A 26,278-nucleotide genomic window follows, 5' to 3' on the forward strand; every position below is an offset into this window, starting at 1 on the left:
AAAAGGAGAACTTGTGGCACCTTAGAGACTAACCAATTTATTTGAGCATGAGCTTTCGTGAGCTACAGCTCACTTCATCAGATGCATACTGTGGAAATTGTTTCCACAGTACGCATCCGATGAAGTGAGTTTCAACAGCACGCATCCGATGAAGTGAGCTGTAGCTCACGAAAGCTCATGCTCAAATAAATTGGTTAGTCTCTAAGGTGCCACAAGTCCTCCTTTTCTTTTTGCGAATACAGACTAACACGGCTGTTACTCTGAAACCTATTTTCAAATGTGTGTGTTCTTATCAAAAGCCTATTCCAGCCTTGCGTGAAAAGGATAACCTCTTGTTATATACTTTGATAATGGTACAAGCAGAGTTTACAAAGGATCTGGGTGCAACACTGTTATCCAACTGAATTGTTTAAACAATTCTGACTCTGTGCTTCGTGCTGCCCAACTAACAGCGCTTAGGTTTGGTCTCTGTACAAGGAAAGTGACTCCATCTCACTCCCATAGCTGTACATTACAGCCAATATGTGAACACTTGCTCTCATTTGAAATTTAGTGTGAAATCTCGTGTGAAACACAGACCATTTTAACATGTAAATTTTGTTGGCTTTTGGATTGCTTAGATTTCTTTGTCAGATGCACCACGTGCCGGCTCTCGTGATTTTTGTCATAAGTCTCGCGATATGTAGTGCATATCTTAAAGCCCCAGCTCCTGGAGCCATGTGGTTGCCTGAGAATCTTAGTTCTTAAAATAATCATCATCATAATTAATAAAGCTAAGTGACTAGTTAGCATAGTTCTAGAGAAAAGCTTGAAAATGTGTCCTCGAGCTGAAAACCCAGCGGGCAAATAACCCCCTAACAAGTATTGGGGTGTGTGTTTAAATATCATGATTTTGGGGTACCATGATTTTATTTATTTATTTATTTATTTATTGTTTTGATTTTTTAATTTATTTTTGTGGGCTTGGCTATTGGTGTTTAAGCAGAACTTTCTGTTGATTTCAATGGAGAAGTCTGAAAACTTGCTGCGGGATGCAGTCCCGTGTGATTTTTCATCATTATTGCTGTTACATCTTACAGTATTAAAACAAATCATATTTTCATGTTTTTCTGGTTTCGACTGTAATGTGACATGATTAGGTTCTTGTGTTGGGACAAGGGAAATAGATATGTCAATTTCACTTTAGCAGTTAGTTACTGACTAGTCATTTTGCTTCCAGGCTCTGCGATGCGGCACCGTGATGGATCTGAATGGGTTGCAGGGGAATATTTAGGATGGGATATTTCCAAGTAATCAGAAAGATTGGGCTGCCCAATTCCCAAAGAGATTGGGCTGCCCAATTCCCATTCAAATTAATATGAATAGTTTGAAGTGAAAATCACGTCCTTACTGGGCAAAAATACCCTGTTTCCATTAGAATCACTGAATATATGTGTGGGAAAACTTAGAGATAAAAAGGCATCTACTACTGTAAAGGTTTTTATGGAAAGCTTGTTACTGCAAATTTTGACCTGAGTGTCTAAAGTCTCATTCCTGCTAAAATCCAGGAGAGTTTTGCCATTGACTTCACTGGGAGCAGCATCAGCCATTTGTGTCTCAAACACAGAGTTGGACGTAATTTGTCTGGATGCAAGTCTTCCTTGAAATAGTGTCTCTTGAGCATATGTTTGTGAATGGGGAATTAAAGTGCGATCTATTTGTGTAGTGGCTTGGAGCATCCCAAACCTGTCTGGTTTGGAAGGCTGAGTTGAATGATGTGATGTTATTTTTGCCCCTTCTGGCACTTACCCCCGGTCGGGTTTGTATTACAAACTTCTGTCAGACATAGCTGTGTTGGCCAGGGGTGTGATGAGGTGCAATCCCTGACCGACGTAGCTGTACCAGCAAAAGCCCTCCGTGTGGACACAGTTGTACTGGCAAAGCTGTGCGGTTTTGCTGATATAAGCTGCATCCCCACTAGGAGTGCTTTGTCGGCGTAGGAAGGTCTTGTCCGCACAGCTATCCAAGTGTAGACCTGGCCCCAGGCTGCATATTTGGCGTTTATTTGACTTATTAAACATCAGCCTCGGCAGATGAGACCTGGGGTGGGCAGGTCTTTGGATTCACAGGCTGGGACCTGGAGTCTTGAATTGAAAGACTTATTTACAGATAGAAAAGGAGTACTTGTGGCACCTTAGAGACTAACCAATTTATTTGAGCATTTCTTTTATGCAGTTGATAGATTTCCACTCCATACGGCTAAATGCAGTGCCTTGCATAATGACAGGTTTCAGAGTAGCAGCCGTGTTAGTCTGTATTCGCAAAAAGAAAAGGAGGACTTGTGGCACCTTAGAGACTCTAACACGGCTGCTACTCTGAAACCTTATTTACAGATGACGGCAAAAAACATTGCTGAACAGAACGGCCCTGAATCAAGGTCAGATGCCCGCTCCCGTCCAGCTGCCCTGTTTGGTCAGATGAGACCTGCCTTTTCCTACAGCTCTCAGCCAGCCCTCTGAGTTCTGCCTCCTCCTCGACATGTGCTGGGCTCTCTTCTTGTCCGGGGACTCTTGCTTTAGGGTTTCTCTCAATACGTGCCTCACTAGCAGTTCGAGATGTTTGCAGGTCTGTACAGAGACCAGAAGAGATGTAGCGAGGCCTTGGAAAGGACGGACCCCTGACCCGAAGTGATGGCTTGGCTGGGTCGTATCAGGTTGAGTCTCATGTGTGCCTAGCGTTTCCAGTTTTTGTCCTGCTTATCCCAGAACACTGCAGTGATGGTGAAGAGACGGGACTCAAGTGTAGTACCCGCAAGGGGGAGATATGCTGGATGCCACAGCTGACCATGGGTGTGCGAGGCAAACCCGCAGCCCAGTCAGGGCTGCTCCCTCAGCTGTCCGTCCAGCAGAGCTGCTGTGAGTGACTGCAACAACCCGATTGCACTCGCTCACCCTTTCCACAGAGCCTGCAGTGACTCAGTCTTTGGTCACAGGCAGCAGCCTGTCCCAGAGTAGAGCCTGGGTCAAATGACCTGCCCCCCAGGCCCCGGGTATTTCTCCAACCCCGCCAGAGCTGCAGATCAGTCTGTGCAACAGCACCACCCGACCAGGAACCCTCCTGCAAGCCTCGCGGTGTGTCAGGCTTTCGAGACTCCGAGCCTGCTCTCAATCCTGTTCCTGCCCCATCCTTGTTTGAGCCCTACTGTGACTTTGCTCCAGCCTTGCGTCCACTTCCTGACCTTCCTCACTCTCAGACTACCCGGCTTTGACCTTTGGCCTGGACCTGGATCCCAGCTTCGGTACTGATTCTGGCTTGTCTGTGGACTCTGATCTCCGTTCTGACCCCTGGATCTCAATTCCAGCACCACCCTGGGCCGGTCCCATCCCTATGTCCCGCTTTGATCTCTGCTCCAACTAGTAGGCCTGACGACTGCAAGGCAGAGCCTGACAGAGTGCCGCTGAACACTAACTGCAGGTAAAACCAAAGACTGAATTGCATTTAGCGTTGGTTCAGAAACTGAGGTTAAAACAAACTTTTGAAAAGCTTGTGTGGAACAGCCAGGCCATGCTGTAGCCCCATCCTTCCCCATCCCACTGGCACTGCCTGGTCACGTCCTGTCTCAGTCAGGCCATGAGCTAGACTGCAAGCTCTTTCGGGTAGACTGTTGGAAAGGGTCCTGTTCATCTCTGGGCATTGCATTAATAATGGACAAAGGTGATGCTGCGGTTCCTGACCCCTGGCCCATGCTGTCCTGCAGTTGAACTGATTTTCCAGTATCACCTTCCTTTCATCTCCTTTTGCTCGTTCTTCCTGATCTATTGCCCTGCCGTCTTCTCAGTTGGAGCTGCTGACCAAGCCAGAGCCTGCAGCCTGGATCAGAGCCGCTGGCTCCAAATGCACCAGGGTTTTTGAAAGGTCACAGGTAACCTTTCTCCTGGTAAATCCTGATCCTCATGGGGAAGTGGAACCCCTCCTGGAACTCAGGAATTGGCAGCGTGGGGAGGGCAGGTATTGGGTGACACCGCAGACTGATGCCAGCAGCATAGAGCCCCGAAACAGCTTGCTCCCTTTTGAGAGTGTTCGTTGGTTCAGCTGGAGGATAGGTCTCCGGAGGTACAGTGAGGTGTGGGCTGATGGTGAAGGTGAAGTATCCAGCACTGGGACTGTGCCTTCTGCTCTGCCCAGTCCCTCACCACAGATGAGTCTTGTCCTGAGGCCCAACTCTGCACACTCAGTCCCTGCCTTTCGCCAGTGTGGATCTCATGCCTGTGCCCGGAAATTGTCCTCTGGCCACCGTGCCTCTCCTGGGACCCCACCAGCCACGTAGCTGGACCTTGATCTCTGCCTCACGTCAGAGCTAGGATGGGAGGGTGCCAGCAGCTTTGTGGGGTTAGGCATGTGGCTTGAAAATTCCAGGTTTGGCTCCGGCTTGGGTGGAGGGAACTTTTTTTTGTTTAAATAAAAATCCTTCTTATGTTCATGTTGTGAGAAGAGCTGGGGGCGGTGTGGAGAGCCAAGATGTGTCTCCCCCCCCCAAAGTGTGGAGTGAGCGGGTGTCAGAAGCAGAGCCAGTAGCAGCCTGGGTGGAGCCCGGTATCACATGTGCTGGGTAGCTGGATAGCTTATTGCTTCTGTAGCGTTTATTCTTGTTGTCACTGTGTCACATGGCCTGACCGTTCAGAACTGTATGGTGACAGCAGGCTAGGACTCTCTGATCCTCCCTCTCCACAAACAAAGCCCTCTACCCACCTCAGCGAAGGAGACTCCCCATTAGCTGCTAGCAGTATAGGGCTAATGGCACACAGCTGAGCACTTTTAATCCCATCCAGCAGAGGGCAGTGGTGTGTACACACACAAACTAGCCAGTTCATTCAGTTAATGGTTTTTCTGGACAGATCACGATTCCAGTCTAAAAATACCTTGAACAGCTGGATCTCAGAGGCGGGAGATCTCAGAGTAGCAGCCGTGTTAGTCTGTATCTGCAAAAAGAACAGGAGGACTTGTTGCACCTTAGAGACTAACAACATTTATTAGAGCATAAGCTTTCGTGGGCTACAGCCCACTTCATCGGCTGTGTAGAATGGAACATAGAGTAAGATATATTTGTGGGGGCTTTTTTTTGAACTAACTTGCTTTGGTCTTGTTGACGTTAGTTGCGTGTGGCCTCTTCCTTCCCGTTGAGTCACCGGGGCTGCTAAGGAGGAGAAATTGTAGTTTTCTGCCTCTGCCAAAAGGGCTGAAGTGCTGCGTGTGGGTTAAAATGACAGATAGCTTTGTGTCTTGAGAGTGGTGTGAAGGGAGAATAGGGCACGGTGCCACTCCAAGCTACCCAATGATTGGCATGGCTCCCCACCAATGACCCTACAGCTGGATTTGTTGGCATCTAGCAGAATGTTTTTATCCTGTCGTTAAAAGCTGAGTCGTGGGAGTCGAGCAATGAATCAGGTCAAATGAAACCAGCCCACAGATTACGCAATAGCTAGGGAGGACTTGTGATCGGATGGGCGGAGAGCTATAAAGCAAAGACTGGAACAGGAGATCTGCTTCCAGTGTCTGAGAACTGAATGTATTTGGTGAATGATTTTAGGCCCCCAGTTTTACTTAGTAAAGTTGAATCTTCTGGGTTTTTCATTGCTCATTGCATGAAAACGTAGCAGCTGGTGAAAGATGCCACATTAGCAGCCCTGGAGACTGAAGGCTCTTGGTTTAACCACAGAGCACCTAGGGCACGAGGAGCAGCAATGCAAACTGCTCCCCCTGCCCCTTACTGTTACGTCCGCTCCCTGGGCTGCGTGTGAGACATGCCAGGAATGCCAATGGAACCTGGCTCCCTGCATGCCCCAGGAGAAAGTGCCACTGGGCCACCTGCAGTCTTGCTCCTTTAACCGCCTGCCCTGCGGGAAGGGAAGGTCTTTTTCTTTTTTTTAACAGCAACTCAGGGCTGGTCTACATTATACAGTTCGGTCGACAAAAGGCAGTTTATGTTGACCTAATTATGTCAGAGTCCACCCTACAGCCTTCCTCCCGCCGATCTAAGTTCCCTAATATACTGACATCATGACTCCACCTCCACGAGAGGCTTATGTCAGTCTGGTTAGGGCAATGCAGTGTCTATGTAGACACTGCTTCCCTCCCATCAGCCGTCTTGTCAATTTCACAGCTCAGGCAGCTAGAGCCTAGCTGCCCCCTGCCCCTCCGGGGAGCTGAGTGGCTGGACCCTGTTCCCAGCTGGGGTGAGATGCCCCCTGAGTGGGGGCTTTCCCCACTCAGAGTGGGTTCAGGGGAGTCCACTGGGAGCCTATGAGACAGCCAGAGCGGTGATCTCGGGATGGTTAGTTTAAAATAAGACTCTTGAGTGTAGTTGTGGCTCTTGGGGTTATAGTGGAGCTGGAGGGGAGGGGACCTCAGAAGGGTCATGGCTGGATTTGGAAAAGCATCCAGACGACCTCATTCTATTCTGAACCTCTTGGTCAGCACAACTGGGCTGGAAGCCTCATGGGAAGGAGGTTTCCCCGGGGGATGGTGAGCACATTTGGGAGTGTGGCAAGGACAGCATTGCCATCCCAAAGCAGTCACAGCACATGAATCCAATTCCAAACACGCATGAGATTGGCTCAAAGAAGATGAGATTTTTGCTTTTAAAGGCTACACTGGAGGCTTTTTATTTTCTTTCTGGTTCCTGAGTCTTCAGGGTTTGCATTTTCAAGCTTTTCTCTGTAACCATGAAGCTAGACTGTTATTTATTCCTTTATTTCAAATGAACGCTGAGATTCTGAGGGGATAACGTGACTTCAGAGCCAGGGTTTTAAGAAAAGCAACTGCTATAATGAATGATAAAATCAGGAGAGCTGGCAATTCTGTGAAAATGACCTAGATGGAGGTATTTTATGGCTTCCGGTTATGGCCAGTTATTGATACTGAGGAGAAATGTGTTAGAACCTCCAAGAAGCTTTGGTTCCAATTGGTTTCTGTTGGTCCATCCTGATCAATGTGCACAATAAATTTGTCCATTTGTGCAATATTTGGGTTTTGTGGCAATCAGTCTGTCCTTTTTTCTATTGTACCCAGCCTCATGGGAATTACATGCTGTTTAGGTAAACTAGGTCCCTATAGTGTGGACCATCATGGATTTCATGGTGGTTCTGCTCTTCCCCCTCTTTTGGTGGACAAGCCATCTGATTATCAAGTCACAGCTGTACATGGTGGTTTACAAACGCTCCTCAGAGTCAGCTGATGGAGAGAAAGCCAAGGGTGCTAGAAGCCATCTTAATAGAGCCGACTCTCAGAGCTTTATGGTAACGTGCCTCTGAGTCTTGGACTAATTCATTCAGCCAGTAACTAAGAGAAGTCTTGAAAGAGCTGTTGAGAACCCTGTGTTCTTTTAGTATCCAAGGCCTTTCAATGACCACCTTAATAATTACTTACAAAGGGTTACATTTACATAGGGTTTAGCAGATCGTCAGTAGAATGTGTTCTCTGTCCTGGACAGTTTGGGATAAAAGGCCTGAGACCATGGCTTGGGAAAGAGAGGGTTTGGAGAGGTTATTGGGGAAGAGGGCAAGGTAGGAAGTATTTCTGGAATTATGGGAGTGTTAGGGGAGAGGGCTAGGCTCAGCAGCAGACAGGAAGTGGGAGACTATTCTAAACTTGTGGGGGGTGGGAAATAAGGGAAGGTGCAAAGTTGAGAATAAGTGACAAGCGGTGCAGAGCTTTGCAAGCACTAGGGCAAATAACCAGGGAGAGCAGATACATGGATAGGGTAGGAGGCAGCTGAGTAGGGCCTCACCCTCAGGGGTCCTTGGATTTGTTGTGGGAAGCCCAGAAGGAGCCTTGAGTAGAGGTAACATGGCCAGGGTGAAGGGGATGGGAAGGTGAGCTGGGCAGCAGTTAGGGACAGGCTGGAGTAGGCTGCAGTGCTCAAAGGGAGAGGAGGCCTGGACTTGCTCATTACTTGGCGCATTTCAAGCTGAAGGGTCCCAGAGTGCTTCACAAATTGCACCCCTTCAGCACAGAAATGCAGCCACCTCTGGATAAGAAGTGGGGCAGCTGGCTTGCTATGGGGGAGCAGAAACTTGGCCAACGAACTGGGGCTCCGAACCCCTGCTCTCATGAGAAGTGCCCTGGGGTTTTTAAAATCCCTTCCTAGCAGGTAGGTCTTGGTGTCAAAGAGGCTCAGAAAGGCATGGTGAACTGTACGAAGCAGGATGAAGGGCTTGTGTTAGCTCAGGTGGGATTTGAACCCCTTTTAGTAGGATGTATCTAGACTGCAGGGCTGATGGTTAGAACTCTGCCACGCCCTCCAGATGGTGCATAAAACAGGAAATGCAGTAAGTGCAAAATGAGACCTCCTTGCGTCAATGGCTGAGCATACGGAGTGTGTGCAACCACAATTCATCCCAAGGCTGGCGAGAAACAGAAGCAAAAGCAGAATGTATCACGTTTCCTCCTTCCTCTTTGCCCATCCTTCCGTGATCTTGGAAGGAAATGCACAGGCTGTTGCTGGGTCCCTCCCTGGCCTGGCTGAGTTTGCTGCTTGCACGTATGTGGGTGGGGTGAGGCGAGCTGGGGGCAGGCGTTGTGAGAAAGTGAAGCTCCGTGTGTGTCACTGAAACCGTCCCGGTATGTGGCGCTGAGTTCATCGGCACCTCCCTGCAGCCTCTGGGTTTCTGTCTGTTCATGCTGCAGGTGAGTCAGGACCCTTTCTACTCCTTGACCCTGCTCTGGTGTGCATTTGTGTGGCGTTCCCTGGTAACTTTGAAAACCACAAATGATTCAACAGGTGCTCTGAGCCATGGGGGGAGGGGTGCTGCTCTTAGCACTCAAACGCTCAGATGTAGACTGGCAAACTTCTCAGCTTGACTTCTGGTGTCCTGTTCTTGGGCAGGATGCCCCCGTATGAACATCCCACAGTCAAGTGTCGGAAACAGTGATGTCTAATGGTTAAAGCGAGGAGACCTGGGCTCAACTCCCAGCCTTGCCACTGCCTGACAAGTCACTTTGCCCCTTGGTGCCTCAGTTTCCCCAGCTATGAGAGGTGAATACTTGCTTACCCTTGTACTTAAGGGTGCAAGCAAATTTTGCGACTACTAGTGCTCTTCTGCTGTTCTATATCTGCTATTATACAGCCCTCATCACCCTGATATCCTAGCACCTTCCAGCTGTGAGTAACTAAAATCTGTTGTGTGCTCTGTTGCCTCTCTCATCCTCTCCCCAGGGGGAGAATTGTACTCTGTGGAGTGTTTTGTTTAGGCTTTTTGTTTGTGTCCATGCTGCTCTGCGTTTGTTGGAGGCAGCAGGTCAAAGTAGTGTGCCTGGAACTTGAAGCAGGAGGCGGTGTGAGGTTTGGGATGGTCCCTAGTGCCCGCGGGAGTTTGTTCCACAGTCTAAGCCAAGCCCCTGAGAAAACCCTGCCTCCTGCACGGGCTGGTGGTGATTTATGGCAAGGCTGGAAGCTGGAGTGGAGACAGGACCAGGGAGCTCTGACCTCCCTCTACCCTGCGAATTACGGTGCAGCCTGCTGGTGTGGACAGAGCCCAAGCTCCATGTGGTGCCCACATCCTGATGGAGTATCTTTGTCCACCGTGTTTCTGTGCTCTCTAGATCTGCGTGCTCCTTCATGCTCTCCCAGTATCCCACCTGGGAGTTTCTGGTTTTAGGCTACTGAAATGTATGGCATGAGCTGCTCTCTGAACCTAGAACATTTTGCATGTCCGTAGACTCTTTCCACCAAGCACTTCAAAGCACTTTACAAACCTCTCTCTCTAAACCTCACAAGGCTCTTGTGGTGATCCCATTTCCGGGTGAGTTTAAGTAACTTTCCAAAGTCACTAAGCAAGCTGGAGATGGAACCCAGGAATCCTGCATCCTAGTTCCCTGTGATAACCACTAGTCCCACTTCCTTCCAGCCCCCTCTGAGTACTTTAGCGGTCACACGCTGCATGCATCACACCTTCTACATCTCACGGGTCTCCTCTCTTTAAGCAGTCACAGCTCCTGCCTGATGTGTTCACACACTTGGTCTGTTTTCACTTTTGATTTCCTTTAACTGGCATTGGATTGATTTGCCTTTTGTGAATTCAGGAGCTGCTTGATTTTTGGGTTGCAGAAGCATGTTGCAAAACTTTCCTAGGAACAGGGAAGTCAAGTTATTTATAGTTTGGTGTGTGTTGCAATACGCAGCCGGCTGTGTGTGGTGCACGCATGTTGCAGAATTGTTTTGGGTAACTTCGTGTTTGTCTTCAAGCTGATGAAACTAAGTTCTTATAAGGTTATAACTCAGTGATTTGCATATGTGCACCAGGGCCCTCTGGTAGGTGGAATGTTGACCTGCTCAATCTTCTGGCAGAGCTGATCTCATTGGGTAGGCCTGTACGTTGGGACCCAGTCGTTTGTGTGTGTTCATTAGCCAACTGCGGTGTCTGGGATTCAAGGACCACTTCGATGTTGCCCTACTGTTCTAGCGAGTTTCTCTGCGATGATGTGTTGAATTATTGCACGGGGGGGTTATTTAACGCTCCTCAGGGTTGACACCGGAGCCCATTACTATGGCGAGATGGAGGCTCTTGGGGAGAAGGTGCCGAGTGCAGGTTACCAGCACTGATGACGAGTTCTGGGTGGGATGGGGGCTGAGCTGGGAGAGGGGGGTTATTTTAACCCTGATCAGTGGCGAGAGAGGACTTCCAATGACTGCTCTGGCATCGCCCAAGGGTCATTATTAAAAAGAGAAGAGAATGAGTGGTAACACCTTGTTACAGAGAGAGGTCCAATTATTAGATTACGGCATATTATTTCTCTAGACAGAAGCTCGCTGTTGTAACGATTATTGTATTGTCTGATCTTTATGTGGCTAGAATTGTCAATGCGTTAAAACTTCCTAAATAAAGACATTGATAAATCAATCAATCAGAGAATGGGATCTTTGTGCTTCACGTTCACGTGAGGGGAACCAGGACTAGAACCCACATCTCTCAAGTTCCAGTCCTGTTCCTCTGCTCTGAAAAGCCCTGGCACCAGGGCGTGGTATGCCTGTAGCAATGAGCTTTCTAATCCTGAGTCCCCTACTCTCCTTCCTAGGACATGAACGGCCAAGAGGAGGGGGTGGAGTTCCTCCCCACCATGAATGCCAAGAAGGTGGAGAAGCGTGGCCCGAAGCGATGGGTGGTGGTGACTGCTGTGCTGATCGTCTTCCTGCTTGTCTCCCTCCTTGTCGGCCTCCTGGTGTGGCACTTCAAATGTGAGTGAGGTGCTTTCCCGCCCGGACGGTGCAGCTAGACTGGGCAGCTGGGGGGGCTCGCCCATGGCGCCTGACCCCCCCCCAGATCAGAGGCCTTTAATTCCCACAAATGAGCTGCCCGCAGATGAACTATGCTGCTTTTTGGGTTCACGGGCCCCATTGTATTGTCCTCTGCACAAACACCGAAGTAAGATTCAGTCCCTGCTCTGAGGGCTTTCAATCGAAGTGCCACGTAAAAGCTGGTGGCCCCCTCTCTGCTTAGTGTGGCTTATGTGGCTCAATTGCACTACCTTGGGGAGCAGCTGCAGCAGCCCATCCTGTCTGGGGTGCCCCCACTTGGTGACCGACTCCTGAGGTGCTGTGGGTGAAAGTGGGGTGGCCATTGCGGGGGCCTCTGGCACTTGAGCGTCCCGGTTCCTCCTGTTCCCTGCCTGTGGCACACGGCAGTTGAGTCTCCTCTGGGCTGGAAGACTTTGTCTGATTTTGGTGGCAATTAGCCTGAGGTCAGACTAGATGATCTGGTGGTTCCTTCTGGCCTTAAATTCCATAGGTGGTAGTGTAACCCACACACCTCCTGGGTGTGGTGTTCTTTCCCATCTCGTGGCATCAAGACCACTTAAAGAGAGAGCGTTAATGAGTCTGCTCTTACAACTGTGGCTAAGAGCCAGCTGGCTTTTAGCTCACGCGGTAGAGGCTCATGCACTAAGCTCCAGAGGTCCCACGCTCAGTCCTGCCCGCTGACGACCGGGGTCTGTCTGTGTTTTCCAGTGGTTAGAGTAGGAGGCCAGGACCCCTGAGTTCTCTGTCTTGCTCAGGCTTTCTCGCTCTGATAGCTGCACTGAAATCCTTTTCTCTTTCTGCGATGGTGTTTTCCAGACCGGAGAGCCCCTGTCCAGAAGGTTTACAATGGCCACCTAGTGATTCTGAATTTGAACTTCATTGACGCCTACGAGAACTCCAGCACCACCGAGTTTGCCGTGCTCTCCAAGAAGGTGAAGCAGACGGTAAGGGACTTGCTGACCTCTCCCCACGTGGGGCTTCCCCAGAGGGAGCTCTCAGCTCGGCCGTCTTCCCACCCCAGAGCTTGTCATGGGTGCTGGGATCTTGCACGCAGCACTGCAGTTCATTTGGCCCTTTCTTGCCCTGATTCCTCTCCCCGGCTGCAGTAACGGCCTTCTATGTGTCCACCTGAGCTCACTGGGCATTTATAGGATGTCAACACCCCTTCCTCTACCTCCAATCGCTGAAGGATCTGAGCCCCCCACGAATGATGCTGACGTTGTCCTCCCATGACTTTGTAGGTGTCTAAATATGGACTCGGGAGCCTGCCTTAGGTTCCCAGGCTCGCAAACTTTCGCTGTGATGTTAGTTTTTTTTAACCTGACTCTGTTCTTTTAACATCCAGACCTGCTGGGAATTGAAGTGCTCCTGATTTTAAATTCTTTTCTGTATATATAATGTGTTTCTCTTTACTGTTGTTTTTTTTGTTTGTTTTGTTTTTTTTTAGATCAAGGCGATGTATAAAAATAATCAAGACATTGGCCCTTATCACAAGGAGACAGTAATAACTGCATTCAGGTGGGTGCTGCCTCCCTACAGTTGCATCCTGAGCCCGTATGTAGGGGCAGGGAGCTGGTACATCCCGGAAATTACAGGGAGGTAAAAACTCACCTTCCCTGGGTTACCATGGGACAGACCCACCTCACTGCAGCAATTTTCCCCCATGCACAGAGAGCAGCTGTGAGCTCCCCAGTCGGGCTCCCTTTAATTTGGATTAAGAGAGTAAGAATGACCTCACCGGGACTTGAGCCCAGTGCAATTAGTCGTCTTTGTAACACGCTGCTTCTGAATGGGAGCACCCAATGGCAGCCCCCAGGGAACGGAACTGTGTGGCACCAGGCAAAATTAAGTGACATTGGTCTGTGATGGGCCTAGTCGTGGTATTAAGGGATAGACTCTCTATGGGTGACTCAGTCTGGCAAGGCCCTTCCCTGAACAGAGCTCCTGACAAGGCCATATTCAGCCCTTTTGTTTAGCTCACCTTCTGCCCCAAGAGCCTCAGAACCAGGCTGAGCCAGGGGGTTTCAGGTGAGAGCAGTGTGCCCTCATTCCCTGCAGCCTCCACTGCTTATGGGCCTTGACTTCAAAGTGGAACGGGTGCAGAGGAGGACATCTAGGATGATCCGAGGAATAGGAACCTACCTTGTGAGAAGAGACTCAAAGAGCTTGGCTTGTTTAGCCTAGCCAAAAGAAAGCTGAGGGGAGATATGCATGCTCTCTGTAAATACCAGGGAGGGAGAGGAGTTATTTAAGTTAAGCGCCAATGTGGACACAAGAACAAACACATATAAACTGGCCATCAACAAGTTTAGGCTTGCAATTAGATGAAGGTTTCTAACCATCAGTGGAGAGAAGTTCTGGAGCAGCCTCCCAAGGGGAGGAGTGTGGGCAAAAAAACAAACTGGCTTCAAGACTGAGCTTGATAAGTTTATGGAGGGGATGGGATGATGGGACTGCCTACGATGGTGGGTAGCTGATCTGCGACTGCTACCAGCAAATATCTTCAGTGGCCGGTGATGGGACACTATATGGGAAGGCTCTGAGTTACTACAGAGAGTTCTTTCCCAGGTGTCTGGCTGGTGGCTCTCGCCCACATGCTCAGTGTCTAACTGATCGCTGTATTTGGGGTCAGGAAGGAATTTTCCTGTGGGTCAGATTTGCAGAGACCCTGGGGCTTTTTCGCCTTCCTCTGCAGCGTGGGGCACGGGTCCCTTGCTTGTTTAAACTAGTGTAAATGGTGGATTCTCTGTAACTTGATTTGAGGACTTCAGTAACTCAGTCAGAGGTTAGGGGTCTATTATAGGAGTGGGTGGGGGAGGTTCTGTGGCCTGTGATGTGCAGGAGGGTCAGACTAGATGATCATGATGATTGATCCCTGCTGACCTTTGAGTCTGAGTCCCAGGACCCTGTCTCCTTCTCCTCCTCCCCCCGGTGTTTGCACACTGTCGGTAACTTGGCTCCCTTTTCCCCCGCAGCGAAGGCAGCGTCATTGCCTATTATTGGTCGGAGTTCATTGTCCCAGCATACAGGGCCAAGGCGCTCGACAAGGCCATGGCTGACGAGCAGAGTCTGATCCAAACGGTGAAGTACAAGTCACGGAACCCTGTGTTGCAAGTCAATTCGATTGTTGCTTTCCGTGAGTCCTGGCTCCGTTCCCCTTCTCTTCTTCCTCGTTGGGCTCCGGGTCAGGTGGGAGGGAACTGCCTGATGCCCTTGGTGATTCTTGGGGAGGCGGAATAGACCTGTGCTTGGAGGCCTGCTGTCCTATTAGCTTTGCCACTAGCTCGCTGGGTGTGGGTAGGTCTCTTAATGGCTCCATGCCTCAGTTTCCCTGTCTGTACAGTAGGGACGACATTTGCTTGCTTTGCCCGGGCTGTGACGGTTAATGACAGGGAATGGCTTGAGAGTCCTTGGAGGGAAGGCTCTACAGAAGGGCAAAGTGCTAATTTGACAAGCACTGGATGCCTGGGACAGCTGACGTGCTCTATGGATGGTGTAGGGGAAGCAGCAGTCGCAGCGCTAAGGGACTCTTTGGGGCGGGGCCTACCTAGGGAGTGGGATTGTATTTTTTTGGCTTGAGAGAGCTCATGCCCCCTCTGATGAGGGCGATGGGGCTGGGGAGAAAGGAGGATTCCGCAACCCCGGTGGGGAATCCCAGCTGGAAGCAGGTGGTGTTCATGGGGAAACCCAGGGTTCTCCCTGCTGCTTCTGGAGAGAGCCAGAGTCCTCCCTCTGGGACGAGATCATAAGAGAACTGTGTACTGTGGCTCGTTCGCTTGGATTCTGAAGCCTCCAGACCTGAGTCCTCTCCCCTGTGATCCAAGGCACCCAAGCCAGAGCTCTGCTTATTTTGGGGGCAGAGGACCAGCTTCCCCGGCTCTCACTGTCAGGGAAGATGCTCTTTCCCCTGTCAAACGCAGGCTGGCTGGGTGCTCCCTGCCTAGCATCTGAGCAGTGAACTTGTTACTAATGAAATGTGTTTTTCTCTCGTAGCTGCTGATCCCAGTATAATCCAATCATCACGAGGCAGTAAGTGTAACTCTTACTGTTCTTGCCAGCAAATATTTCCCCTGAATTGGAGGGTGGGACCGATTCCTCTTTTCCACTAGGAGCCCCCTGGGTTGGGCTGTAGGAAACTGTTGTATTTGCTGGGAGGGTTTTCATTCGCGGGCAGGAGAAGCCTCGGGATGCCCGTGATTCCGAATACGTGACCCCTCACTGGGCCTGACCTCGGGATCCTCCAGTAGGATCAGGTGGGCCTATCCCAAGTGGCAGGTTTTTCCATAGATAGTGCAACTTTCCTTTTTAGCTAAAGGAAAACAATAACAAGAAAGAACAAAGGTCAGGTCTCCCTGAGCGAGCATAGCGCCTATGTTTCCTCTGTAACAGTCAGCAGAGAGACTAAGGACTAAATCCCCTGTTGGACTCTGCAGGCAGGGAGAGTTTTTAGAAATTTAAAGCTGCACTCAGAAAACCAAGTCATCGGAGCTTCCTGGCCTCTTAGCCCACACCTTGGGATTACTGGGGGCCAGATACAGTGGTGGTGTTGGACCTCGGTGCTTCTCATCTCTTGCGATTTAAACCAAGAACTACCTGCTTGCGACATCTATCTGGTTTCCCTTCTGTGATGCCTTTACTGACATCTGGACCATCTCCCCTGTCCCCCTGCCCTCCTCTCCGCAGATAGCTGCAGTTTTGCCCTTCATGCCGAGGAAGGTGAGATCACCAGCTTCGCTACACCGGGCTTTCCCAACAGCCCGTACCCGAACAATGCTCATTGCACGTGGGTCCTGAGGGCCGACGTCGACTCCATCATCAGCCTGACCTTCAAGACGTTCGACGTGGAGCTCTGCAGCGAAGGGAGCGACATCATCAGGGTCTACAACTCCCTGAGCCCCGTGGAACCCCACGAACTTGTGAAGTGAGTGACTTTTCTGGGCTACCTCCTTCTGTGGGGAGATATGGGGGCAGGGAAAGAATGCGGGGCCCTTTCTGAACGGTGTCAAACGCCAAGGAGTGAGAGGAGCTGTCTTGGGCAGAGCGAGAGGTATAGTTAGGAGTAATGGATTATGCTGAGTCACAGGAATCTTGTGCTGAATAACAAGGGAATTGTCCGACAGCCAGAGCTGCTAGACTGTGGAATTAGCCTCCGAAGGAAAGTGAGTGGGATGCAAGCCCTTTAGGGCAGGGACTATCTTCCTGTGTGTCTGTGTGGCATCCAGCACGATGGGGCTGCTGTCACAATAGAAGTAATCTGATAAATCAGTGGGGCGATACTGAACTCAAGACTTAACCGGGGTCGAACCAAATACTAACTGAACAGAGCAAGAATGAATAAATGCAAGACCAGCATGAGAGCAGCAGGGGGTGTGAGCAAAGGGATTGCAAGGAGGAAACCAAGATGGGGAGAGAGCTCTTGAATAAATAGGTCATTTGAAGCCTCCTTCCTGGGAGGATTAAGATAATTAATATATAATTAATAATTCACTTATTGTGTTGTGGTGGCACTTAGGTGCCCTGGTCATGGCCGGCACTGTATGAACACAGAACAATGATGGTCCCAAGCTGATAGAAATATTTCTTTTTAATGCATATTCCAGTAGAAGCAGTTTGTTTTTTCGCCTGCCGAGCTTTCTCATTGCAAAGTGAGCCAACGTGAATATTATCGCCATAAGCCTCTGCAAGTGAAGCTGCCCTCACTGATTTGTTTTTGTCCACGAGGAGGGTAATACAATGAATGGACAGTTGTTGTGATTCTTTTGTAAATCCATTTTAATAACCATAACGTGTTGGCAGCCCAGGCAAAGAAATGTTCACTTAAAACAGCTCTCGAGATACGGCGCCGACTGTGAAAAAGTTGAACCGAAAGAAAAACCCCCATTTCCTCAACTGACTTAGATTGCGAGTTTCTCAAGACAGGGGCTTCCGTTTTGTTTGTACAGCACCTGACACAGTGGGGCCCTGGCCTGTGATTTGGGTCTCCGGGCTGCTGCAATACACACAAAATCTATGCAGTGTTGGTATAGCTTTGTGGGTCCCAGGGTATTCAAGAGACAAGGTGGTGGAGGTAATAGCTTTTGTCGGTCCAACTTTGGTGGGAGAGACAAGCTTTCAGGCTTCCATGGACAACTTCTTCACCGCTGGGAAACCTGCTTCGAGTGTCATGCGCATCCTAGATGCCAGGCTGCCTGTTCCTGACCGCATACAATCCCTCTGGCAACGACAATTGCTCACAAAAGAAAATCTTGCATTTCTTGTCATGCAGTTTAGCAACTAGGAGGAAAAGCCCACTCTGCAGCCCCCAGTAACAGGGTCCCAAGCTCAGCATGGCTGAGTGGACTGGGACTCGAGAGCTGAGTTCTGTTCCTGGCTCTGCTACTGGCCAGCTAGGTGACCTTGGGCAAGTCACTCCCCCTCGCCCCTGCTCCGTGCCTCAGTTTCCCCAGCTGTAAAGTGGGGATTATGATCCGGCCCTCCTTTGTAAAGCACTGTGAGGTCTAATGCAAACTGGATATTATTACATGAGTGAGCTGATAGTGTCCCTTTAAATCTGGGATTTGTTTTTTCTGGGGCGCGGTCGGGACTCTGTTCGTGGTGGGGAAGGGGAATGCCGAGCAGTGAAGAGGGCTTAACGCAGCGACTGAGCCCCTGTCTCTGCTCCATTCCATTGTGTGGTGCTCTCTGTGCTTTTCTCCTCCCAGTCTGTGTGGCAGTTACCCTCCGTCCTACAACCTGACCTTCCTGTCCTCCCAGAACGTCATGCTGGTGACGCTGATCACCAACGCTGAGGGGCGGAACCCTGGCTTCAAGGCGGAGTTCTTCCAGCTCCCGAAGCCTAAAAGTAAGTTAGGGGGCTCGGGAAAGCCTCTCTCTTTTGGAGGTGGGGGAAGCGAGAAGCCAGGTGCTTGTGGTGATGATGCCAATTGCACAGGAGCCCCTTAGAATCAGGTCTCTTCCTGGCTCTCAGAAGCTCTTTTCTTACCCACAATGCTCTTGTCTTCTTTAATGATGTCCCCTAAGGAGAAGGGGGAAGGAATTATGTTGGATTAGCTGGGAAGACCATGTAATTGGTCTCCTGGGTTCTATCCATACCTTGGAGTAGAGCCGGTATCTCCAGAGATTGGCTTAACCTCATTTAAAGGCTGCTCTGCCTGTGTCTGTTTCTGCCTCGGGTAATAGCCGATCGCTGCTTTTGGAAGCCCTGGCATCTTGATTTCCTTTTCCTGCTTGTCTTCTAGCCTGCAGCAAGACTTTGAAAGGAGAAAGTGGAACCTTCACCACCCCTTTCTACCCGGCCCACTATCCGCCCGACATGGATTGTGTCTGGAACATAGAGGTGAGAGCACAGGACGGACCCTTCTGCCTAGTGTGGATTGATAGAAGCGGGAGGTGGGGTCAGCTTAGCCCATTGTTAAAGTCATGGCAGTGAGTTCGCTCGCCAAGGCCAAGAGATGAACAGGATTCCCACAAGGAATGGGGGTGAGGATAGTTTTGGTTTTTTTTAGGTGCCTAGCTCCCATTGACTTTCATCCCCCTCAGTGTTGTATGTGAATAATAGCATCAGCTATGGCTTTACACAGGGCGTAAGGGACTTCGGGGAACAATCCAGCCTCTGATTGATGGGGTAGGAAGAAACTTTTGCCGTGGGCAGGTTATTCCACTGGTGTTGGTTCTTGCACTTTCCTCAGAAGCGTCTGCTACTGGCCACCATGGGGGATGGGATGCTGGAGATGATGGGCCCTGGCTTGTCTGGATTTGTCCATTTCTGTGTTGGTTTCTCCCCTCTGTCAACATCCCCTACCTTGCTTTGTTCAGTCCTTGTTCTGAATGACTCCAGGGGTGTCATGAGGCTTTTCCCTGACCATTCACATCGTTCCTCTGAAACTGATCAGGTCAGCTGGGCGATGGGTAACTCCTGTAGCAACACCTGGCCCGATGCGGCTAGGACTGAAGCTACGGCTTGCCTGGTAACCCATGGGAGCTGTTCAGAGTAAACTACAGGTGGTAGATTTTCTGACTGGCCTGGTCTCTGTTGTGAATCAGGTTTGAAAAAGCTCTGCATAAATACCTGAAATACCCATCCCTTTTCTGATCGCCAAAGGAGGAAGGAAGAGAAACCAGTTCCCCCCTCTCACTCCCTTCCCACTGACTCTGACTCTTGTCTCGCCCCTCTCAGGTCCCCTCTACAAAGAACGTGAAGGTGCATTTCAACGTGTTCTATGTATTGGAACCTGGCATCCCGGTCAGTTCCTGCACCAAGGATTATGTGGAGATCAGCAATACAAAGTAAGTACTGGGCAATGCGACGTGACTCAGAGACACAGGCTGGGGACAGCCAGTGAAACAAATGGTGGCAAATTAAACTGATCAAAGGAAATACTTTTTCACACAACATGTCATTAGGCTGTGGAACTCACTGCCACAGGATCATTGAGGCCAAGAATTTTTCAAGATTCCAAATGGGATTGGGCATTTATATCGTTTACAAGAATCCCCAGAGCTGCTATAGCAAATGCTAACAGATACTGGAAGGGATATAAAACCTCATGTTTCAGGGTTTAAGCCAATAACTATTGAGGATTAGGGTGAGATCTTCGTGGGGGCAGGTTATCTCTCACTTTCCGCTGAATCACCTGGCACTGGCTGCTGTCAGATGGGATACTGGACTGGCTGGACCAGGTGTCTGATCCAGTCTGGCAGTTCCTATGTCCCATGGAGAATGGTGGGATTACACTATTGTTGCTGTGAGCATCTGGCTCGTTGCCCATCACTGGGGATCGCTGCCGAGTGGCTATAGCTGGGGGTTACTCTACTTGGATTTCAACATCAGATGCTGTCTACAAAGCTAACCGCTGTCAGATGCCGGTTAGGAATCCAGACAGGACTGTTCTTCTTTCTGTTCGCACCGAGCAGCCCTGTGCTTTCAACCTCAGTAATCGTCCTAAAAGAGAAGCACAAAAGTCAAGTGGAGAAGGGGAGTGATTGGCGTGTGAGTCATCTGAAACGAATATGCCGTGGCAGACTCGTAGAAATTTAAAGGTGCAGTGTGCAGAAAGCAAGATCAGCTATGTACACTACAAGGCCATAGTTTTCCATTAATTTGTCAGTGGAATTGAAAGCAACACCTGCTTGCTGCTTTGAAGTGTAACCACTCCTGCAAAAATAATTAATGATCTAAAAAGTTTCAATAGAAATGAGCTATCTTGTTGAGTGCTTGGGTCAGTTCTCTAGGGCTAACCACCCTTTCGGAAATATGGGGGAGATCAGAATCTAAATCCAGACCCAAATTTCACAGCTAGCCCTTGGTAGCACTTGTATTGTGGTAGGAGTGAGGAGTCCCAGCCAGGGTCTAGGACCCCATTGTGTGTACAGTGCCTGGCACACAGAACAAAGAGACGGTCAGTGCCCCAAGGGGCTTACAATCTGAGTATAAAACAAGAGACCACAGGTGGATCCAGGCAGCCAAGGAAGCACAGTGACCTTGCTGGTCAGCATGAGGGGCAGCACACCAGCTACCAACAAGATTTTCTGCAGGCCCTTGTATTTCGCATGGGCCATATCAAACAGCCCCCCCCATACCACCGATCCAAGCACCCCGATTGAAATCCAGGTCTCAACTTTGCAGCTCTGCAGTTTGGGGCAAGGCATCTAAATCTGGCACCTGGCATGGAGCCATGACCACCCCGCTAATCCATGCTGGGGTCAGCCCTTTTTTAGAGTGAATGGGAGTGAGAAGACCCTGCTGATGTCCTAGGCCAATGGACGTGTGAGAGACATGGAGAGGAAATTGCCTTTTTCTACTGGTGGGAGAGGGACCGTCTCTTCCGTACGGTAACAGTTCCTAAATCTGTGCTGTCCTCTTTCCAGGTACTGTGGAGAGCGCTCCCAGTTTGTGGTGGCAAGTAATACCAGCAAAATCACTGTCCGGTTCCATTCAGACCAGTCGCGCACAGACACTGGCTTCTTGGCAAAGTTCCTGTCTTATGATTCCAGTGACCGTAAGTTGAAACCCAGATGCTGTGAACTTTCAGGGGACCTGGTTTATTTTCTTAGCTGCTGAGGAAGGAGGGATGCAGCTGGGTTATTGGTCTGCCCTTTGACCTCTGGAGGGTTTGGGTCATAAGTGAAATGAGTTGTGGTGACAGATGTGCATAGCCCAGGTAGGCCATCACATCTTGGGGAGGATACCTGCTTGTGGACTTGGCTTATTGCTGTAGTTGCCCTATAAGTTGGGTAGCATGCATTCATTGTTGACTGATAAAATCCTGGGAATTCAATATGTATCTATTTGCATATCCCTTTTTTTTTCCTAGTGCAATTTTGTGGCAAGCATAGGTTATTGTTAAAGATGGGCCAGAACTTTGAATTGGATCACTCCAAATGCTGGGCAAGTACTGAGCCAAATCTGAATTTTGTTACTGAAAATGGGCCAAAGGAAATCCTAGCTCGAATTTAATGAGACCACCCCAGGTTGCAAGACCTTAGGCGTCGAGGGTATTTGAGTGAAAAGAGTAACTCCTCTTCATTGGGAGTAAGTAGCGATTGTTGTAGTCACTGGACCCAGCACTCGAGGGAGACATAGAATCATAGAAGTGTAGGACTGGAAAGGACCTTGAGAGGTCTTCTGGTCCAGTCCTCTTCACTCACTGAGTCCACGAGGTACAGATACACTTGTGCTTTGGTGAAGTCTGGATCAGGATCCAGTCTGTCATTCGAACCTTGTCTCTCATGTTTGTTCTCACATAATGTCTCATTTTGGCTTCTTCATGCCAAGTGTCCAGTGGGTGGAAACAGACATGGTGAGATGCAAGCACAGGGTAGACTAGCCAAACAGGGTTTAGGAACATCCCAGTGCGGGAAGCAGCTGGTCCCTGGAAAATCCACTCCACTCGCAGAAGAGCATTCACCCACACTGGTCCAGATGATGTGTCCTCAGTGCTGCATGTGTTTTCAGAGGAATGGACGTGTCAGAAACTGAATGCAAGAGGAGCTGATGGGTTATTGGCCAGGCTAATGCATGTTGCTCCTTTCTCTTTCTCCCTTGTTGCTTGCAGCCTGTCCTGGCAAGTTCACCTGCAACACTGGCCGCTGCATTGATAAAGTCATGCGCTGTGACGGCTGGGTGGACTGCACGGATGCCAGCGACGAGCGCTCCTGCAGTAAGTCCTTCCTTTGGAGTCTCTTTGCAGGGCCATGCTATGGGATGGAGAGGTCTCTGCCGAATGCCAGCAAGTGGGAGGGAACTCCTGGCTTGCTCAGAGATCCCCTAAGGTTAATGCCTCAGCGAAGGGGGCTGAAGGCAGTTCTTGGTAGTCCAGCGGCAGGGCTGGAGGTTAGCCAGACTGGGGTGTCTTGGAACCGGTGCATCCTAAGCCACAAGAATGACCCCTTAGGGAGAAAGATCTCGGTGGGGAAAGTCCTTTCTTCATTGCTGGGCCCAGCAATCCCCTCCAGCAGCTTGCAGAGCTGCTGTCTTGCTGGAGATGAATTTAGACATGGGTTACAAGTCCAACGCTGTCTCGGTGGCTCTGGCAACCAGCTGCATGACCTGTGGGGTGCACCACGAACAGATCCTACCAGGCTGCCAAGCTTTTGGGTGACGGCTGTACTGCAGCTCTACACAGGCTGCTTCAGCTCTGTATGTGCGTAGCAACTGACGCAAAGGCGTCGGGGCTGCTGCTGTTCCTGTCATTCATCAGGAGTGAAAATGGACCTTGGTGCTGTAATCCATGGAGCACCGGCCTTCATCCCAGCACCCAGCTGACTGAGTTGATCCGAACCCCTTGAACACAGGGGACATGGGGTGTGTGGGTGTGTCTGTGTGTGTGGGTGTGTCTCCCCAGAGATCAGGTCTTCTGGCGCTTTGGCTTTTTGTTTGAGACCTGAACCTGACTGTGAGTCAGACTGGTCTTCCCCTTTTCACGGAGGAAAGTCAAAGCCTGCTGGCTTGGGGATCTCCCCAGTCCAACTAGCATTAAGCTTCCAGTGGAAACCGCTTCCTCCCCCAACCTTCAGACCGGTGTAGATAAGCAACAATCAGTGGCTTGATCAGTCTGGAATCCCTTTATAGTTCAGGAGGCTTCATTCTTATTGTTGTTAATCTCCCTGCAAAGAGCCAATGCCAGGTGACTTTCACTCACTAACCTTCCTCCGACCACTGCCTGTTGGGAGATTGTTTCTGCTGTTTAATCCTTGCTGATGCTGCTTTGTGGTCCCAACCACCTGGCCCCTGCATGCCCCAGGGGGCTGGCGTACCTGCATGCATTTCATTACCTGTCATGCTCAGGGCACTGCTGTGCTGTTTATAGCTCCTTCCTGGGCAGAGCGTGTGTGTGTGTGTGTGGATTCATTTTTATCTCTTGGATTAATATACAATCCCACAGATAATGTCATTAGCCATGGCCTAGAGTCCATGAGAGGAGAATGGAGCCTCTGGCTCAGGTCTCATTGTACTAAATGACAGGACTCAACTCCCTTGGGATGCAAGTGGTGTGCTCCCAGCCTGTGGGTGCTCACTGCCCCCCGGGGCGATGAGTGGGTGCTTGGGTGTGTACTCAATCCTAGGCTCTTTTCGAGTGAAAAATCTGTTCTCCAGTTCTTTGCTCCCTTATCCTAGAAACGCATCGGGCTCTGTCTGTGCTACTGAGTTTGACCAGTTAGTGACACAGTCAGCTCAAAACATGTTTACTGCCCTGTCCATTGGCAGCTGAGTCTTATCTAGCTTGGAACATGATTGACTTTTTGTAATGGGTTTGGCTGGTGTTGCTTCCTCCTGACTCTTCCAGTGCATCCCAGAGTGCATTGCTCCGTGTGCTTCTGGTATCAGTCTGTGCACACGTTTGCTGGGCACTCAGTTCCCTGCTGAGGCATGATGGGGTAGCTGCCCAGCTTTTCCCAGAATGCACTGGGCCAAATGCTTAAGCAGTATGGCTGGTGAGGATGCCCAAACTGCCTGGAAAAAGCTGCTCCCAGGGTGCCACTCGGCCATGCTTGTCGTAACCCGCTCAGATTAAGATACTGCAAACGGGCTACCAAAATATGTCTGTGCCTGTTGCCAGGCCCCCAGGTATTTGCAGGGCACCGATCCCAGGTGGTATTTGGGCACCATGTGTGTGTGAGGCTGATGCCAAGTGCTGAACTGGCCAGTGACTGGCAAGCTGGAATGGCCAGTTGTTGCAGAAGGTTCCTTCTCATCGAAATGCTCAGCCTCAGATGTTGAGTCAGACTTGCTCTGAGGGACTAAACATCTGTCCCCATTTGATGTTAGAGTGGCTCCCATTTCTCCTCCTTAAGGGTGCATTTGAAAGGTTCTTTGTGGCTTTGAAGATCCTCCTTGGTGACCCCAAGGCTCTCCCAGTACAGTCAGTCGTTCTGGCTCTTCTGTTTCTCAGGAAGGGGCCCAGCCTGGGAGACTGCTGAGCACATTCAGCTCCCAGGGGTGGAGATGCAGGAAGGACTCCGCCCAGGGCCTCGTCCAAAGTGTATTCTGTGCATGTCTCCAAGGTAGAGGGACCTGCTGAAAAGTCACTGTCTGAAACCCCTCACCAGCTTGTAGTTGTCTATCGTACAGGTGAGCGACGGCATCGGTGCATCATCTAACGTCTCCCCTTCCTTCCCCAGATTGCACCAAGGAGCAGTTCAGGTGTAATAACGGCTGGTGCAAGCCACGCTTCTGGCTCTGCGACGGTGTGAATGATTGCGGGGACAACAGCGATGAACTGCAGTGCAGTAAGTGGCTCGACCATTGCTTCACCCCACACTGAGACCTGGCCATTAAGTCACAGTGTCGAAGGCCAGACGATGCCACCAGAACATCTGGGCTGACCTCCTGTATAGTCCAGGCCACTAACACCCCCACCCACGAAATCAACAACCACCATTAGACCAAAGTATTACAGCCCTCAGGAGAATAAACTAATATGTGCCGCAGACAAAGAACGGGAGGGACCGAGACCTGACAATGTGTGAAAAACACTGGTGGGAAGTGTGCTAGAACTGGTGAAGTGAGAGCTGGATCTGACTCTAGCTGCAATTGCGGTGACTTTGTGTTTAGTTTGAACTGGTTTTAACAAAGAGAGGGAGGATCAACTTTGCCTGCTAAATAAATAAATAAATAAAATAAAAATTGGAGTAACTGGAGCTAGATTAATATTTTCACTTTTCCCACAGAAAAGCAAGAGTTTTATAATTTATTTAGATTAAAAAAAAATTTCCTATCCCATGTTCTGGGGGCCCTAACATAATTAATCCATGCAATAAATACAATTAAACTAAGTGCCAGCTGTATTAAAATCAGTTCTGCAGGAACTCTGCTGCCAGCTAGCTACTAACCTTCTGTGTGATCTAGGAAGTGCACCCTCACCCAGACCCTTTCAAAGCAGGTGTCTTTTGTAGAGCACCTGGAAAGTTGCCAAATTCAGGCTATTTGGGACAAAGTGGGGGTAATATAAGGGGCTGGGTAAGGAATAACTAGGCTTGGAAGGGTTGGATTTTTGTAAATGTCAATTTCATCGTACACCCAAACCTGAGGAACAAAGCTGTAATTTTCTGAATCTCAAAGTCTGGCCTTCAATAATTCTTGCCTGACCCCAGCCCCAGTTTCCAGCCACTGAACATTTAAATCAATAAAAATCGGGTAGATTTTGCACACCTGTGCAAGTTTAATTTGATAAATAGCTCAACAAAAAGCTTAAGAATAAACCTCAATATTACCCATGGAAATGATAAATCAATAAAAATGGGAATTCTGCCAAGCCTAGGAATAACATAAATGTGTTGTGGAAAAGGGGAGAAAGAAAAGAGCAGATTCCTAGGAAGAGATGGAGAAAGAAACAGAAGGGAAATAGAACATGAGTGTGGGGTTAAAGAGGCGTTAGTCTAAGCTAGAGAACCACAGGGTCCTGCAGCCTCACTAAGGAATCTCCTTTATATCCCTGAAAGCACAGTCTGTCTCCTCCCTCGGGCGGGTTGCTGAAAACCGGGTGTATGGCACTTCGTGCCCTTTTT

General features: G+C 49.7%; 1 protein-coding gene across 4 annotated transcripts in view; it reads left to right on the forward strand.

Annotated features, from left to right (window-relative positions):
* ST14 (ST14 transmembrane serine protease matriptase) overlaps positions 1 to 26,278 on the forward strand; it is a 62,113-nt gene that overhangs the window by 27,970 nt on the left and 7,865 nt on the right. For 2 of the 4 annotated variants that reach the window (XM_075122276.1, XM_048827559.2), the window contains 12 exons: positions 11,053 to 11,212; positions 12,089 to 12,216; positions 12,720 to 12,790; positions 14,248 to 14,408; positions 15,266 to 15,301; positions 15,956 to 16,193; positions 17,974 to 18,113; positions 18,511 to 18,608; positions 19,449 to 19,558; positions 21,140 to 21,270; positions 22,327 to 22,431; positions 24,893 to 25,000. In XM_075122276.1, coding sequence (XP_074978377.1) covers positions 11,056 to 11,212; positions 12,089 to 12,216; positions 12,720 to 12,790; positions 14,248 to 14,408; positions 15,266 to 15,301; positions 15,956 to 16,193; positions 17,974 to 18,113; positions 18,511 to 18,608; positions 19,449 to 19,558; positions 21,140 to 21,270; positions 22,327 to 22,431; positions 24,893 to 25,000 — 1,483 coding nt within the window. In that variant the 5' untranslated portion in view covers positions 11,053 to 11,055. Of the gene's footprint in view, positions 1 to 3,086; positions 3,454 to 8,521; positions 8,665 to 11,052; positions 11,213 to 12,088; positions 12,217 to 12,719; positions 12,791 to 14,247; positions 14,409 to 15,265; positions 15,302 to 15,955; positions 16,194 to 17,973; positions 18,114 to 18,510; positions 18,609 to 19,448; positions 19,559 to 21,139; positions 21,271 to 22,326; positions 22,432 to 24,892; positions 25,001 to 26,278 lie in introns of those variants that run through there. The other 2 variants (XM_048827566.2, XM_048827563.2) reach the window with 2 other exon arrangements.

Source organism: Caretta caretta, chromosome 22 (genome assembly GCF_965140235.1).
Source record: "Caretta caretta isolate rCarCar2 chromosome 22, rCarCar1.hap1, whole genome shotgun sequence".
NCBI classification, from domain to species: domain Eukaryota; kingdom Metazoa; phylum Chordata; order Testudines; family Cheloniidae; genus Caretta; species Caretta caretta.